The sequence below is a fragment of the Callithrix jacchus genome, chromosome 4 (genome assembly GCF_049354715.1).
Source record: "Callithrix jacchus isolate 240 chromosome 4, calJac240_pri, whole genome shotgun sequence".
Taxonomy (NCBI): Eukaryota; Metazoa; Chordata; class Mammalia; order Primates; family Cebidae; genus Callithrix; species Callithrix jacchus.
The window spans coordinates 130,073,702-130,091,810 of record NC_133505.1 but is presented as its reverse complement, the minus strand read 5'-3'; the positions used below and the strand labels follow the sequence as shown (position 1 = coordinate 130,091,810).

At 34.9% G+C, this 18,109-nt stretch overlaps 1 protein-coding gene across 50 annotated transcripts in view; it reads left to right on the top strand.

The window, feature by feature from the left end:
• Positions 1-18,109, top strand: part of TRDN (triadin) — a 415,209-nt gene that overhangs the window by 93,764 nt on the left and 303,336 nt on the right. For all 50 annotated transcript variants that reach the window (XM_078370051.1, XM_078370045.1, XM_078370044.1 and 47 more), the window contains exon 5: positions 12,605-12,664. In XM_078370051.1, the coding sequence (XP_078226177.1) occupies positions 12,605-12,664 (60 nt within the window). The remainder of the gene's footprint in view (positions 1-12,604; positions 12,665-18,109) is intronic.

Below are 18,109 nucleotides of genomic sequence, written 5' to 3'. Positions count from 1 at the left end.
AAACCAGGCCCAGGCTCTGTGATAGATACACACACACACACACACACACACACGCACACACACACACATTCACACACTCTCTCTCTCTCTCTCTCTGTCTCTCTCAGAGAAAGAAAAATGGAAGGAGAGAGAGAGAAGCAAAAATCCAAAAGTCTTAAAGCAAAGTTAAAAATATATGTTTTTTCAGCATAGATATCTTATTTTTCTCTCTTATTTTTTCTCTCGTATTTTTCTCTCTTTATGTTCAGAAATAAAATGCTGGTTTATTACTTGTTTATTTTATTTATAAAATACTAGTACTAATAGCTTTAAGTGCCACTTAACAGATACACCTATATCTATCTTCTTTTTACAGTTTATTCTTACTTAAATTTCCATCTTTCTCTCTCTATATATATATATCTGCATATAAGAATAATCATTACAGCATTTATATCTTTTGGAATATGTAATTTTAGAAGACACAATATGCTTCTAACAAGAAATTAGGTTTTGCAATGTCTTTTCCTGACATCTAGCTTTAAAGTTAAGAAAGAATAATTGTAGTCTTTCAGAGCTATGCACACTTAGTTTTTTGGACAGGAGAAACTGATCTTTAATTTTAGGAGCATGGTGGCCTTATGGGTTATAGGTTTATCTCTTGCCTTAGAGGAAAGCACCAGAAGCCCATCTACATTATGTTTAATTTCCTTTCTTGCTAACTACTTGCTATTTGAAATAAGAAATTGTCCAGCTAGAGCCAACGTAGAGGCTGATGTTCCCTGAGATTGTACTTGATGCATGTCAATGGCAGAGGAAGAGACTCCTCACTTAGAGCAAAACAAATTACATTTCCCCCTGTAGTCACATTTTTAAATTGCCTTAAAGCTCTGCAAGTTGAAAAGAGCTGCCTGGTAAATTTTAACTCAGTTCTTTCATTGTGTATTTTTCTTACTTTATTAAAATCCACAATAGCTCTTGCAGTCAGAGTGAATGAGAAGGAGCCAGGAAATTTAAGTATCATAAATATTCAAGACTTCAGGATTAGGCCATTCAGAAGGTTGTATCGCGTCATAGGGAGTAAGACGGATGGATATATGTGTGTGTCAGAGCTTTCATTGCATCCATCTTTGCTAGCAGCTTCAGTGGTTTACACCAGGCTGAACATTAAGTGTCTGAAAAATACGGTCCATGAAAAAAGGAGGGAGAATGGAAAGATGACTAAACTTGTTAAAATTCATAGCCTCAGAATATTGGTTACTAGGTAGGCCCTAGTAACGTTGTTAAGTAGATACATTTATCTTTGGATGTCTCCTCTAAATAAATCTAGATCAAAACTCATCTCCATAACTGTACCATTGAATATTGCTCTCAGGCTGCATGAGGAGCTTAAAGCTTTATCTTCTGGCTGTCTTTCCCAGTGTGGATCAGACGTGTGATGGGGGTGGGAGAGGGACAAAACCCAGAGAGAATAGACAGTAGGTTTGGAGGCTGGCTCAAAATGAAAAAGGCTGAGGAGGGTGAGGTAAAGGAGATTCGGCTCCAGTCACTTCTCCAGGCAGTCGCTAAGGGGTAAACTGAGCCCACTGACTCAGGCAACTGTAGTACCTCGTGCTACTAAAAGAGCACATCTTGGTTAAGACAAACGAACCCAGGCTGAAACAAACAATAGCGGGTCAAATCAGAGCCTGAATTAACAGGCAAAAGCCAACATTAGAAGGAATTAAAAGAGTCTCTGAGACAGCTCAACTCAGGCCCAGCCATTTTATGTAGTTCTTCTCAGAGCAAGAATAATTTCATTGGTGTTAAATTTCTATGTGTACCTAAGATGAGTCATAGAGAAAGTACGTGAGGGGGAAGCTGTTAGGTCCAATGTATTTCGGAATCTTCTCTCTGGAGTTTTGTATGTTTCCTGTTTCAGATTCAAGAGAAACTAACGTGCTAGTTAAATGAAGATGGCTTAAAGTTTTACCTATTTATATTATAGGTTTTCATTTAGAAAGGAACTATTGAAAAATAAAATGAACAACAACAACAAAAAAGCATAACAGAAGCCTTACTAATCGTTCTCAACTCTGTGTCAGATTCAAGTGATGCCTTAATTACAACTATTTTGCTCATGAGACCAAAATCCAAATCACGCTGGCTTAGTGAAAAAATAATACTTTTTCTGTTCAAGTGATTAAAAGGCATGAGTAGAATTGGCTTCAGAAATGACCGTATACAGTTTTTTGTATCATGTTATTAGTAAAATTCTCTTTCTTCACCTCTGGAACCTGTTTTCTTTCTGTTTCATTTGTCTCAATCTCAGGCAGGCTTTTCTCTCCTAGCGGCTATGATGGGGACCAGAAAGTTGGAACCAAAATTATTTTACCTTAGCAACTCAGTAGAAGAGCCTGTTCTCTCCCAAATGTCTCTGCAAAAACATTTAAATGTTTAACTACCATTAATCTGGATTTAGTAGCAGATCTTTGTTGGAACCAATCAGTTGGACAGAGAGATGCAACATACACTTTGTCAAGGTCTATGAAATAGGCTCCCACCCTTGGAACTGAAGGGTGGGTTAGTATGGGAAAAAAAGTGGTTCCTAAAATTAAGAGGAATATTATCAGGAATAATGGATTCTATCAAGAAAGCCACAAATGTCTACAACATCTAATTTTTGTTCCTACTTCCAAGTTCCAGATTACCTCCCATCTCTGATTTGCTAAATAAGAATCTCTAGGGGTCAAGTCTTAAATAGTTGAATTTTTAAAATCTCCATAATGTTATTCTAACTCACAATCAGGATGAGCGTCCTCACAACCCAAAAGAGTAATTCTAAAAACGAAATTTTATGCATCGTGAGGCCAGTGAGGGAGACAGTCGAGGATAAGTGAATAAATACAAAATTTATTTACACACAGTGACCAGTGTGTATAAATCTACTGTTAAGAAAATCCCGAAATAATGAGTGATGGGATGCAAACTAAGTTAATATATATCACTGTGGCATTGACCTAAGGCATTGGAATAACTATTGATAGTTGATGCTCATCATCTGAACATATCAAAATTTTAGACGTGACTGAGATAAGCTTGAATGAATCCAACAAGGAGGTATTTGTGTTGTTTCCCTTTCCTCTGTTAACCGGCTATGGTTAAATCACTTAAATTCAGTGGCCCTCAGTTCTCACACCTGTAAAACAAAACCATTGGATTTACTGATATCCAAGTCTTTTTCAAGTATAATATTTTACGATTGTATGATTAAAATTGTGATGCTATATAGTGATAATTTTTTTTTCTTTTTTGAGATGGAGTTTGGCTCTTATTACTCAGGTTGGAGTGCAATGGCTTGATCTCAGCTCACTGCAACCTCCGCCTCCTGGGTTCAGGCAATTCTCCTGCCTCAGCCTCCTGAGTAGCTGGGATTACAGGCACGCGCCACCATGCCCAGCTAAGTTTTTGTATTTTTAGTAGAGACGGGGTTCCACCATGTTGACCAGGATGGTCTCAATCTCTTGACCTCGTGATCCACCCGCCTCGGCCTCCCAAAGTATAGTGATAATTTTATCAAGAGTTTCATCTGGGCTAGAGCTTTGAAATTCAAAGCATAGTCCATGGACCAGCAATGTTAGCATCATCTGGGACCTATTTAGAAATGCAGAATCCAGGCTCTATCTAGACCTAATGAATCAAAATCTGCCTTTTAAGATCCCCAGTGACTCATGTGCGCATTAAAATTTGAGAAACATTGATCAAGACAGTAGTTTCACTTTGGACTGTGGTTCTGAAATTACCTGAGAATTTATTTAAATGTAGATCTCTAAAAATTTCCATGCCATGAGAGACAAATTGGTAACATTTGAGTTGTAGCTCAACATTGAGCTAAAATGTTGTTTTAAAATCTTTCCAGATGTTTTAAAATCTCCCCAGATAATTCTGATGTACAGACACATTGATCTTGTCTAGCATACTATCAAATATGAAACATGCTAACACAGCCAAAATCAAAATCTTACCCAAATCTGCAAACTTCATCAGTGATTATCCTATTAAAGGTATTCTTTGCAATCATTTCTACCTCTGTCTTGTTTATGTACACATGGAAAATGATATCTCATTTATAGATGAAGAAAATACATTCGAAGAGAAAAATGGATTAACCAGAGATAACAGATTGAAAGTAAAAAATGAGATTAGGTACATATCATCTTAGTATATTTATTTGGAAAATGTATAAGGGTCATTAGTATGCACTGTTGAAGTTATTACTTTTTCTTAAAAAAGTTCAGCTTATCTTACCAAGTAGTCAAACACAATAAAATAAAGATCCAAAATAATTTACATTTATGGGCTTCAACATCTCTGCAAGAAACGTTCTTAATATCTTCCTGTCACGGTGTCTGGAGTGGTTGCCCATTTAGTCATACACACACTACGTGCTTCAAGGGCAAGAGAATATTCCTTTATATCATTCATTAATGGTGGGTAGTACACTTTCCCCAGAAATATTTGTTTACTAATCAAACATAAAAAGTATCAGAAAATCAAAGATTACATAGACACCTACAGATAATCTGGTATATTTATCTAAAATATTGATAATTCAGTAAAATAGCTGTGTTTGGCATAATTTAATTAGCCACTAAATAGATAACAAAATTGCTTGCTCTTCTGTCACAATTAATCCTTTCTGCCCTAATAACAATTGGCAGATTCTTACAAATGAAGATTCTAGGTTTGAGTGAATAAATAATTCTATTTTTTAATATTAAAGTGGGAAATAATGTAAGAAGGCATTTCATTTTGTCTGGTGCTTGCGAAATACCTAGAGAAAACACAGTAAGAGGCATTCTTGGAAATCCACAACCCTTATAATAAGTTAATAAAAAGAATTGTCACCTTAAAAGAATCAGGATGATTGCCTTGGTGACAGAGATTATCCTTTTTAACTTCCTGAGTCTGTCATTTGAAAATCTTCAATTGATAACATTTTGAATTTATTAACAGTGTACCATATTAATAGAAAAAATTGCTTTCAACTGGTCATGTAAGTCTTAGACAAAATTATAAACTATCTATCTACTCAACAGCAAGCTTTGGTATAATTTTAAGTAGATAATTTCATAAGCAAAACACAGGTAAGATAACATTATAACTTAGAAATACATCACAGCAGAATCAGTTCATTCATAGGAATCACTGACACAACCTATACTCACTAATTTTGATTCCTTTGGTTGTTGCTACTACCAGTGTTCTCATTTTTGAGTACCCATGGCCTCTCTTCCCAAGTTACATATGGAAGTTGAGTTCAGAGAGTCTGGGAAGAATACATTGGCCTGATGATTACCATTGACTCTGTGGTAGACATAGTTCTCATGTAAACATTTCCAGAGAACTTAACAGCCTAAAGGGTAAGAAGAAAACCAATTAAGTGAATCTTCACTTGTAATTTGGTGAAACTTTAGAGATTCCACCCTTTGAGTAATTGTATGTTCCTACGGGACATTCAACACACACCCCTAGAACAAGAAAATTTTCCATTATACTTGAAAACTCTAACTTGGACTACCAAGGGGAGTATTAAAATCCATCCTTATCCTCTCAAATGTCCAGCACAGATGTATTTAGTAAACGGCTAAATTTTATAATTTCTGCATATAGAATACCATATAGAGGCAAGTGTTGTAAGACAAAAGAGAATGTAGAATAGTACTGAAATATCCTAATTATTAATAAGAAATGCTGGAGAAATGTAATTATGCCAAACCTGCAGAACAAACAGAATAGATATTTTGGGCCCCTTCCTTTAAGCTTGATTAAGTAGTATTTTTCATATTTAAATCTCTCTCCCAATTTTTTTCTGTTGAAACAGTTATGGTATTTTATTAACATTTATTATAGGGATAATATATCCACTTAAGTTTATCTAGTTTTTGTATGAACATCTATAAATAAGGCTTTAAATAAAGCAATGTATTAAAAACATGCTTACTGTCCTTAATTTAATTGTAATTTAGCTTTTCAGTGTTCCAGAAAAAAACAGTATTTAAAAAATTTCTGCAATATAAAAAACTTTCAAACAATTGTTGCAGTTGTTTTTCTGTTTTCTCTTTTTATTTATCTACTTATTTTGAGATAGGGTCTTGCTCTGTTTCCCAGGCTAAAATACAGTGTCACTATCATGGCTCATGGCAGCCTCGACTGCCTGGATTGAAGGGATCCTCCTGTCTCTGTCTCCCAAGTAGCCAAACTGCAGGTGTGCACCACCACACCTAGCTATTCTTCATTTTATTATTTATTTATTTATTTATTTATTTATTTATTTTTATAGAGATGGGGTTTCACCATGTTGCCCAGGCTGGTGTTGAATTCCTGGGTTCAAGCAATACACCCACCTCAGCCTTCCCAAGTGCTGGGATTACATGTGTGAGACACCACATTTGGACAACTGTTGCAATGTATAAATACCTTTGGCATATCTTATTTTATTTCCATAAGTAGTAAAATCTTACAACTTTCTCCTGTATTTTTAAAAGAAATTTAAAATATTTAGAAATGAAATATTTTTTTTTTAATTTTCAACTATATCATTTTGGTAGTTAAATAGCAGTTTGAGAGTTGTATTATAGAAAAACAAGTAAAATATGATCCATCACTACCTTCTAAAATATGCAAGAATTGATAACTCGTAATCGTGGTTGAATATGTTTTCAAGTAGTATGCATTTCTCAAGTGGCTAGTATATTCCAGGCATTGAAAATTTAATGTGGAATAAAACAGACATAATTCTTGCTCTCATAAAATTTGGTTATAGTGACAAAGAGAGACAAGTAATAATAATAGCTGGCATTCACATGATGCTTACTTGACACAAAGTGATGCTCTAAATGTTTTACATTTTACATAAAATATGTTAAACCTATTTTAATTCTCGTATAATCCTATCTGGTAGATACTACTGTTAATCTTATTTTATGGATGAGGAAATGAAGTTCACACATCTAGTAAGTATGAAAATCAGATTTGAATCAAGCAGATTGACTCCAGTGTTAATTATCTTCAACATTAAGCTGTATTTTAATGGATGTCAGAGATGCAAATATTTTTGTATAGATCTTTTAATAGTTTTTTCTATGTCTACATTTTCCTATCAAAATGCATGACATTTTCATTGTATTAGTATACTATAGACATATAACAACTTTCATATGATTACTAAAATAATTATTTACAGATTATTGCAATCCTGAAATAAAGAACAATCTAAAAATATGACTAGTTTTTATTTATTCTCAGCACCATAATAAATTATTATAACTCCTCCTTTGTTTGGCATTGTACTTTGGAAAAACAGTCTGCGTGAGGAGGATATATTTTATTGTTATTGCCATTGAATGACAAAGCATGAAAGTCAGAGTTTAAATTCTTTGAGTTCCTTGAGGAAAGAAAGTTGTAAATGCATTTAAATCCTAGTATGATAATGTTTTCTATGAATTTCAAAAGCTTTTAGTTTTAGAGTGAAAGATGAATAGCGATAGAATCTAAGAGGGGATATCTTCTTTTTCCTGCACTTATCATCACTCATACCTCCCTACCAGCAGCCAGAAAAATGTTAGGGGAAAGTCAAGAGTAGTAAAAGAAGTAGAAATATACTTTCTACAGTCTTTGAAATTAATTTGCCCTTCCCTTAAATTCTTCAGGGCTCTTGAAACCATTACTGACACCAGAAACACTAGTGGAGCACTAACTCTTATTAGGCCTAAGGCTACCAATGACTCAGTAGAACAAAGGGATTTCCTTCATTGCCTCCTAACACATTAAGATAATTGTAACTTTTTTTTCCATTTTTTGTCCCCTTCTTCACTTCTCAAAATGCAAATTGAAACTCATACCTTTAAGGATTTATGGGCAGACTCACACCTGGATTAAGATAGTTTGACCTCTATGCTTCCTAAGACACAAAACAATTTTTAAGATTTACTGGCTACAAATATAGTTTATGATTCAAACTAGCATCTGGTGCTGAGACTTAACACCTTTTCAGAGATACTGTACATCCACCTAATTGCAAAGGACATATATGTGGAGGTGAATAATGACTTCCTTGCCTTTTTTCTTAAGTCTCTTTATCCAGGTTTGGTTCAGGTTTAAGTGAACTGGTCCTCAAAAAGTGTCATGACGTTTAAGTACAATTTTATGCTATTATACATTATCTCATGTTATATTAAGTGGAGACATTCACCTATTTTTGCAAATTATTAAATAAGTAGAAGCTAGTATTAACATCACATAGAAAACTTAATTTTATTTTAAGATCGTTGGACAATAAAATTCTACCTTTAATGACTTGAATCTTTTAAATTTTATTTTCCAATTTATACAGGTATAGCCTTAGCTGGAAAGAGCAAATGAAGGTAACAAATCAGGTATTGCCTGCCTAAGAGAAAAATATCTTTCCAAATTCTAAATTGGCAACATGTTACTCAATTGGATGGGAGCTTGAACTGATCATCATTTCCTGGCTAAAGTGTAAGGAGACAGAACTGGCACACTATGGGAAGGCTTTACTGGATTCTTCTGACATCTGATATCCACAGTCCGTGACACCAGTGATGGAATCCAGTCCCCAAAGAAAATGCAATGTTGCAATAAAACATGCAGAAAAACATTTAATTTCCCCTTAAGTCTGAAACATCAGAAATACTTTTTTTGTCTTTCTGAGTAAAGAAATGTAGGTGTGTGTGTCTTTACTAGTTCAGCTTTGTTCATCTATGTTTGCCTCTGTAGAAATATTATTTCAGCTTGAGAATCTACCTATAAAACAAAAAACTGCCTATATAAATTTGCATACTTTGTTGTGAGCTGTATAGACTTTACTGTGTGTGTATCTTTTTAAAAATACTGCTTACAAGAAAACTGCTTGCATCTGCCCAGAGCAGTGAGGTTGTCTTAGTTTGGTGTAAGGCTGAAGTGAAGAATCAGGAAAATAAAAAATTGAGGCTTTAGCTGTGACACTGATCTAAGTTGCAGAACTGGGTTGCATCTACCCTACTTACCACAGAGTGAAAAATATGGCTTTGAAATAAATTGCCATTTTTTTAGTCTAATTTTTCTTTATTTATTTTTGCTTAAGTAAAACTTATTCTGACGTATATCCAACATGAAAGTATTTACCTTTCACTTTCGAGTCACCTCCCTTTTATGTATTTGAGATAATATATTTGCCCCAGCCTTTCCCTTCTCCTGAGTGGTGGTCTTGACCCTAGTCTTTCTGAGACTTGTCTTTATTTTTCTGTTGTTGTTGAGGATGCTTCCTTGCTCATTTCAATTCTTGCTACTACTCATTCTCTTTGTCAGGATATGGCTAAGTACACGAGCTAAGAGGAGCAAGGTAGCTCCTGCTAGTGCTTCTTTGATCTGTTCTCGGATGTGCAAACTTTCACCTACCTTGCAGGAAACCCTACTATGACCAACAAGGACTGTCTGCTTAGTCCCCAAAACCATCACCACTCTGTTCAAACAGTCTTTTCTCCAAAATCTAAGTTAGGCTACGAGGCTCTGACAGGATTTTTCAGGGTAGATGACCTCCAGCGGAAGAGTCTAACTCGCCTCTTATTCTCCTGTGTGAGTTCCAGAATCCCTTCTTTATAGTTTTGAATGGTCAGCAGGTGTCTGTGGAAGACACACATGTATATACACACACATATGCATGCACCCCTACCTCTAAAAAAATATTCTAAATGACGATTTTAAGTCCTCCTAATAACATGGTGAATGTAGCATTCTGTGCAATTTTTTAATTTTAAAAATGTCATTCCATCTCTGTATTCCAGTTAATACCTACTAGGAGTAAAGAATAATCTCTTAAAGGCAACTTTCTTAGCATATCCAAAAAACATTCTAAATCTTTGATATTTTACTTGCTTTATGGATCTGAATTAAAGCACCAATCTTCTTCATAGTATGTGTTGGTTTGGAGAGGATGGAGCAAGCAAAACAGTATTGACAGGAGAGAATATCAAGTTTGTTTTTTCAGTTCACTTGAAAACAGCTTATCTCTGTGGATGACCTAAGGTTTTATAAAGGTCTTTTGCTCCCCCTGGGATTAGACCTGCATTAGACCTGTCTAGTAGTAATATAATAGGAGCCACATATGTAATTTAAAATTTTCTAGTAGCCACATTTAAAATACTATAAAGAAACATGAAACATGTAAAATTAATTTTAATAATATATCTTATTTAATTCAATGTATCAGCCAGGGATTAAACAGAGAAGTACAACCAGTAGAAGATTATGGAGATATATTTATACTTTAAAAAATTTATTCCAAGGAATTGGCTGATGTGATTGTGGGAACTGGCTAAGCGTTTTTGAACCCATAAGACAGGCAGTCAATAAGGGAGGATTGAGCCTAGAAGTTGTCAACTGAAGTTGTCATTCACAGGCATAACTCCTTCTTTTGCCCTGGGAAATCCCAGGCATGTTTTTAAGGCTTTCCAATGAAATCAGAGAAGCCCATCCAAAATATACAAAATCATCTTACTTAAAATCAACTAATTAGTTATTTTAATTACATCTGCAGAATACCTGCAAGGAATTCTAGATTAGTGTTCAATGAAATAACGGGATAATAGCCTAGCCAAACTGAGCCATTAATAAAACCATCACAACCAATATGACCAAAACATCATTTCAAAATGTTTTATTCTAAATCTTCATAATCTAGTGTATACTTTACACTTACAGCACATCTCAATTTGGACTAACCATATATCATGTCCTTAATATGTACACATGTCTAGTGGCTACTGCATTGGATAGTATAGGTCTAGAGAGTGATAGTGATTACACTGGTTATTATGTATGTTTAGAGCAGTGGGTCTCAAAATCAAGATTCATTTTGCCCTACAGGGTACATTTGGCAAAGTCTGCAGACATGCTTCATTGTCAAGATTGGGAGGTGGATACCAGGCTACTGGCATCTAATAGGTAGAGGCTAGAAATGCTGCTGAATGTCCTAAAATGTACGAAATAGCCCTTCCCCCAAATAATGCTTCACCCCATTCAAAGTCAGTAATGCTAAGGTAAGAAATCCTGCTGTAGAGTAAAATTTGGACATTAGGGAAGAAATAAACAAAATGGTGAGAGAGACAGGAAGATGGACATTTCCTGTATTATTTGAAGATATTTCCTTGCATTTTGGAGAACTGTTTTTAGATATAAGAATGAGTACCAGACTGGGCATGGTGACTCATGCCTGTAATCCCAGCACTTTGGGAAGCTGAGGCAAGTGAATCACCTGAGGTCCAGAGTTCGAGACCAGCCTGGCCAACATGATGAAACCCTGTCTCTATTAAAAATACAAAAATTAGCCAGGTGTGGTGGTGTGTGACTGTAATTGCAGCTACTCAGGAGGCTGAGGCAGGAGAATCACTTCAACCTGGGAGGTGGAGGTTGCAGTGAGCCAAGATTGTTCCACTGCCCTCCAGCTTAAGTGACAAAGTGAGACTCAGTCTCAAAAAAAAAAAGGGTGCCTTACCTGTTCATATTTCCATCACCATATTCAAAGTCAGGTATGAGATAAGAGTAGATTAGTGAACCTGTAAATATTAAGATGACTAATTAATGAGGACAATTAGAAAGAAAATCTTTACAATAGTGGTTACTTTTTTTACAGCCAGTGGCTGTCTTTTCTAAAGATATTTAGGGTGTTTTCATGGTTGATCTCAATTTAGTAGACTTTTTGAAAAATCACAAAAATGCAAATGTAAATTTACAAATGGAGAATTTAAAATGTGTACAGTAATTAGCATCATCTCAGACCATCTGTGGAATAAAGTTGTGATAAATAAATAAGTAAACCTCATTAGCATTTTTCTAAGAAAAACGATGATATTTAAGATTAAGTCACTTTTCAAAGGTAGTAATCATATTTGTAAACTCTAATCTCAAATTTACTTCTATCCACATTAACTAAAAATTCAGAATTAACTCCATTTTCCTAGCCTTGGCAATATATGTATACTGAAGCTAGCAGCAAATTGAATATATTTGCTAAAACCTGATATTTAGAAAAACTGTGCAACTAACTTATTCAATGAAATGTGTTATATCTGCTTGCAGTAATTATTGGTTAAATGTAATGCCAAATGCTGATTATAAACATAGCTTAGAGTCAATACTTCTGAGATATATTTCCTATTAGATAGTTGTTACAGTTCATTTCACAAATTCTTAATTTAATATGTAAAGCCTAAATCTTCCTAAATCTAAATGACATTCTTATTAAGGATTCTTAATTTGCATTGAGAGAAAATGAAATAAAACATAATTATAGTTTGTGACCAATTTTAGCACTGAAAATGGTGACAACATAGCTCTATTAAATGTTTAAGCTTTCCCAAATAATTCTAATTTTAAGATAACTCTAATTTTCCCCTTATTTCTATAAATAAGTGATTTGCTTAGCAATATATTTCGAAGACTCCTTTCTTTTAGACTCTAATAAACTTGTTAGAGCCTGTATAATAATTTAAACTTTGTGGTAAGTTTGTAATGTTTAGGTCATGGCTATGGCTTAAATTTTAAACCTTTTCAAAATTTTAAAATTATAAATTTTATTTTCTCTTAGAAATACACAAAGATAAGACTGAAAAACAGGAGAAACCTGAAAGGAAAATACAAACTAAAGGTAAACATTTAATTTTATGTTTATTCTTCATTTAGATCATTTGGAGGTATTATTTTTGTGTATTCATATAGGAGAAAGAAAAATTTTTCTGTTTAGTGCTTTTTGTAACATTTTTGATATTGTTTAAATAATGCATTTACTACTCAGTTAATTTCAGTTATAAACATTTAAGTGACATTTAATAATTAGAATCAAAGTAACTTTAAAATGTGTGACAATTCTTAAATTATTTACAACTGGTTTCTACTTACTAAGGGAATAGCTCAAATACATATTGACTTACTGAGGAAATACTTTTTTTTCTTTTAAGAAGTTACTGTAACTTGTCAGAGTTGATTTTTTTTTTACCTGAATTTCTTCTGTCATGCAATAAATATCTTTACAATCTGGTGTACAAATGCAGAGTCATTATATGACCTCATGGCAGAGGTCATGTAGGAAATCCCACAGCTCTCTTGCACAGCCTCAAGGGATAATTGGACAGTGACAACATGATGATTAATATCACTTTCAACTGAACTGAATCCAGTAACTGCAACCTTGCAGCAGAAGCATATTGAGAGGCCAACAATGTCTTGCTCATCTTAAAAGCATTACTTTTAAGATGGGGTGAAGAGATAATCACAAAACTTTGAATAAACTAATAGGAACCAAGACATTTGAAAATATATTCTTCTAAGCATGCACAGGATTTTCCAATGTTCAGTTTCACATGATTTTGAAAAATACGGGGTAAAAGTAAGGATCTCATAATAACTATATTTGTATAATACAGACAGAAAATCAGATAATTTGTTTCTGAGATAAAAATGGAATTTTATCCAGTATTTACTATGTCAAAAATCAGCTAATGCAAAATTATCTGTAGTAAGTACCACAGTTGCAGATAGTAAAGTTTCAAATAATGAAAGTTTCAATTAAATTATACTGGCATATGAATTTATATTATTACAATGCCATGTTCTTGCTGTTGTTCTTAAATTATACTTCATATACTTCCGTTTTGTGAAGGGCTCAAATCATTCTACAGATATTATGTCTTTAATCCTAATGTTTGAATTCATTCTAGATTGGTCAGCCAATTCTTCAACAATCAGAATATTGAAGGTCACTCAGTTGAAACCTATTTATATTTGTACTTGGGAAACTAATGTCTTCTTACTGTTCTTTCCCTTTTTTTGGTTCTTAATTCCTTTGGTCATGGAGGTTGGATACAGCTCTTGAGTACGGATTGACTAAGTGAACCATGACTGAACTGGCTGTGTTTCTATCTGCTGAAGGTTAAACAGAAACTCAACTGGTTCCACACCATTTGGGTCTCTGCTATTTTTTTTCTTGCAGACTGTGCTATTAATTTAATAACAGTGCTGCTGGAATGGAGGTAGTAATGCAGATAACACCATTTGCATTTTGGACCTGACTATATTAGAATTCTGATGTCAAAGACTTTGAGCAGTGGGCTGTAGAGTGGGTTTATTAAACTAGCAAGTCTTCCATAATTAAAACAGTGACTTTGGCTGAAGTTTAAAATAAATTTCTCAAAGACTGAACTGGAGATTATTAACCTGAATATATTTCTTGGGTAGACCAAATATATTTTATAAAAGTAACTATTTCTCAAAAAAGTGAAAGTAGAGCTTCAGCTTTTCCACACTGCGCTTGGAAACCAGAGATAGCTTATTTTTTTCCACAAATTTCTTGTCTGAATAGGAACAAAAGATTTCACTTTATTGCTTAGTTTCCTATCTGTAAATGAGGTAGCCTAATGCCTGCTCTTTATTCTCGAATAGTTCAGTGAAAAGAAATGTTTTGTTTTATAACCGATCTTGTATGTAGATAAATAGTGTCTTCTGTATTCCATGCTCCATGTCAGTTATGATTGTGTGTGATAATGTTAGGAATTTAAATTATTATCAAAACATTTTGAACCCTTAGAAGAAAAGAGACAGTATTTGAAAGGTAATAGTAGTCTGTGATGACTGTAAATGAGTCAATAAATTTCTGAGTCTAAAAAGATTCATTATGCTCAAGCTGGTGTGTTTGGAGGGGAGACAAAAGATTTTGGTTATGCTGGAAGCTAGATCACATTCTATTTCTCTCTTTCTTTCTCTCCATTAAGGGACAATATGATATTCTAAAGGTTTTTAGAATCATGGAACTCACTGGGAGAGCCTTGGGAGTCTATACCTATATAATTCACCCATCAAGTGGGATTAAGAAAAGAACCCCACAGAATATATAATCCCAGAGGATATGTATTTCTAAAACAATTCTATATTAATATGCTAATTGACTTTATAGCATCAAATAACAAGTTTCAATTCTCACTCCTTTGCTTAACAACTTAGCTATCTTTTATAGGGATCCACATTAAGTGATTTTAATTTATCATATCAAGCTAATTTTATTTCTACTTGGTCCCTCGGTTTATTTTGTTTGATATTTTTCTTTTCTTTTTTTTTTTTTAATTTTTTTATTGCATTTTAGGTTTTGGGGTACATGTGCAGAACACGCAAGACAGTTGCATAGGTACACACATGGCAGTGTGTTTTGCTTCCTTTCTCCCCTTCACCCACATTTGGCATTTCTCCCCAGGCTATCCCTCCCCAGCTCCCCCCCTCTCCCGCTAGCCCTCCCCTTTCCCCCCAATAGACCCCAGTGTTTAGTACTCCCCTCCCTGGGTCCATGTGTTCTCGTTTTTCATCACCCACCTATGTGTGAGAATATGCGGTGTTTCATTTACTGTTCTTCTGTCAGTTTGCTGAGAATGATGTTCTCCAGATTCATCCATGTCCCTACAAACGACACAAACTCATCATTTCTGATTGCTGCATAATATTCCATGGTGTATATGTGCCACATTTTCCCAATCCAGTCTATCATCAATGGGCATTTGGGTTGATTCCAGGTTTTTGCTATTGTAAACAGTGCTGCAATGAACATTCGTGTGCATGTATCCTTATAGTAGAACGATTAATAGTCCTTTGGATGTATACCCAGTAATGGGATTGCTGGGTCAAATGGAATTTCTATTTCTAAGGCCTTGAGGAATCGCCACACTGTCTCTCACAATGGTTGAACTAATTTACACTCCCACCAACAGTGTAAAAGTGTTCCTTTTTCTCCACATCCTCTCCAGCATCTGTTGTCTCCAGATTTTTTAATAATTGCCTTTCTAACTGGCGTGAGATGGTATCTCAATGTGGTTTTGATTTGTATCTCTCTGATGACAAGTGACGATAAGCATTTTTTCATATGATTGTTGGCCTCATATATGTCTTCTTTCGTAAAGTGTCTGTTCATATCCTTTGCCCAATTTTGAATGGGCTTGTTTGTTTTTTTCCCGTAAATCTGTTTGAGTTCTTTGTAAATTCTGGATATCAGCCCTTTGTCAGATGGGTAAACTGCAAACATTTTTTCCCATTCTGTTGGTTGCCGATTCACTCTAGTGACTGTTTCTTTTGCAGTGCAGAAGCTGTGGAGTTTCATTAGGTCCCATTTGTCTATTTTGGCTTTTGTTGCCAATGCTTTTGGTGTTTTGTTCATGAAGTCCTTGCCAGCTCCTATGTGCTGGATGGTTTTGCCTAGACTTCCTTCTAGGGTTTTTATCGTGCCAGGTCTTATGTTTAAGTCTGTAATCCATCTGGAGTTAATTTTAGTGTAAGGTGCCAAGAAGGGGTCCAGTTTCTGCTTTCTGCACATGGCTAGCCAGTTCTCCCAACACCATTTGTTAAACAGGGAACCCTTTCCCCATTGCTTGTTTTTGTCAGGTTTATCTAAGATTGTATGGTTGTAGATATGTTGTGTTGCCTCTGATGCCTCTGTTTTGTTCCATTGGTCTATATCTCTGTTTTGGTACCAGTACCATGCTGTTTTGATTACTGTCGCCATGTAGTATAGTTTGAAATCCGGTAGTGTGATGCCCCCCGCTGTGTTCTTTTTGCTTAGAATTGACTTGGCTATGTGGGCTCTGTTTTGGTTCCATATGAAGTTCATGGTGGTTTTTTCCAGTTCTGTGAAGAAAGTCAATGGTAGCTTGATGGGGATAGCGTTGATTCTGTAAATGACTTTGGGCAGTATAGCCATTTTCACGATATTAATTCTTCCTAACCATGAACATGGAATGTTTCTCCATCTGTTTGTGTCCTCTCTTATTTCGTTGAGCAGTGGTTTGTAGTTTTCCCTGAAGAGGTCCCTTACGTTCCTTGTGAGTTGTATTCCTAGGTATTTTATTCTTTTTGTAGCAATTGTGAATGGCAGTTTGTTCTTGATTTGGCTCTCTTTAAGTCTGTTATTGGTGTAGAGGAAGGCTTGTGATTTTTGCACACTGATTTTATATCCTGAGACTTTGCTGAAGTTGCTTATCAGTTTCAGGAGTTTTTGGGCTGAGGCGATGGGGTCTTCTAGGTATACTATCATGTCGTCTGCAAATAGAGACAATTTGGCTTCCACCTTTCCTATTTGAATACCCTTTATTTCTTTTTCTTGCCTGATTGCTCTGGCTAGAACTTCCAGTACTATATTGAATAGGAGTGAAAGAGGGCATCCTTGTCTAGTGCCAGATTTCAAAGGGAATGCTTCCAGTTTTTGCCCATTCAGTATGATATTGGCTGTTGGTTTGTCGTAAATAGCTTTTATTACTTTGAGATACGTTCTCAAAGTAATTGAGATAATACGGAGTTTATTGAGGGTTTTTAGCATAAAGGGCTGTTGAATTTTGTCGAATGCCTTCTCTGCATCAATTGAGATAATCATGTGGTTTTTGTTTTTGGTTCTGTTTATGTGGTGAATTACGTTTATTGACTTGCGTATGTCGAACCAGCCTTGCATCCACGGAATGAATTCTACTTGATCATGATGGATAAGTTTTTTGATTTGCTGTTGCAATCGGCTTGCCAATATTTTACTGAAGATTTTTGCATCTATGTTCATCATAGATATTGGCCTGAAGTTTTCTTTTCTTTTTGGGTCTCTGCCAGGTTTTGGTGTCAGGATGATATTGGTCTCATAAAATGATTTGGGAAGGATTCCCTCTTTTTGGATTATATGGAATAGTTTCAGAAGAAATGGTACCAGCTCCTCTTTGTGTGTCTGGTAGAATTTGGCTGTGAACCCATCTGGACCTGGGCTTTTTTTGTGTGGTAGGCTCTTAATTGCTGCCTCGACTTCTGACCTTGTTATTGGTCTATTCATAGTTTCAGCTTCTTCCTGGTTTAGGCTTGGGAGGACACAGGAGTCCAGGAATTTATCCATTTCTTCCAGGTTTACTAGTTTATGTGCATAGAGTTGTTTATAATATTCTCTGATGATGGTTTGAATTTCTGTGGAATCTGTGGTGATTTCCCCTTTATCATTTTTTATTGCATCTATTTGTTTGTTCTCTCTTTTATTTTTTAAAATAGCCAGATTGATTAATCTGGCTAGTGGTCTGTCTATTTTGTTGAT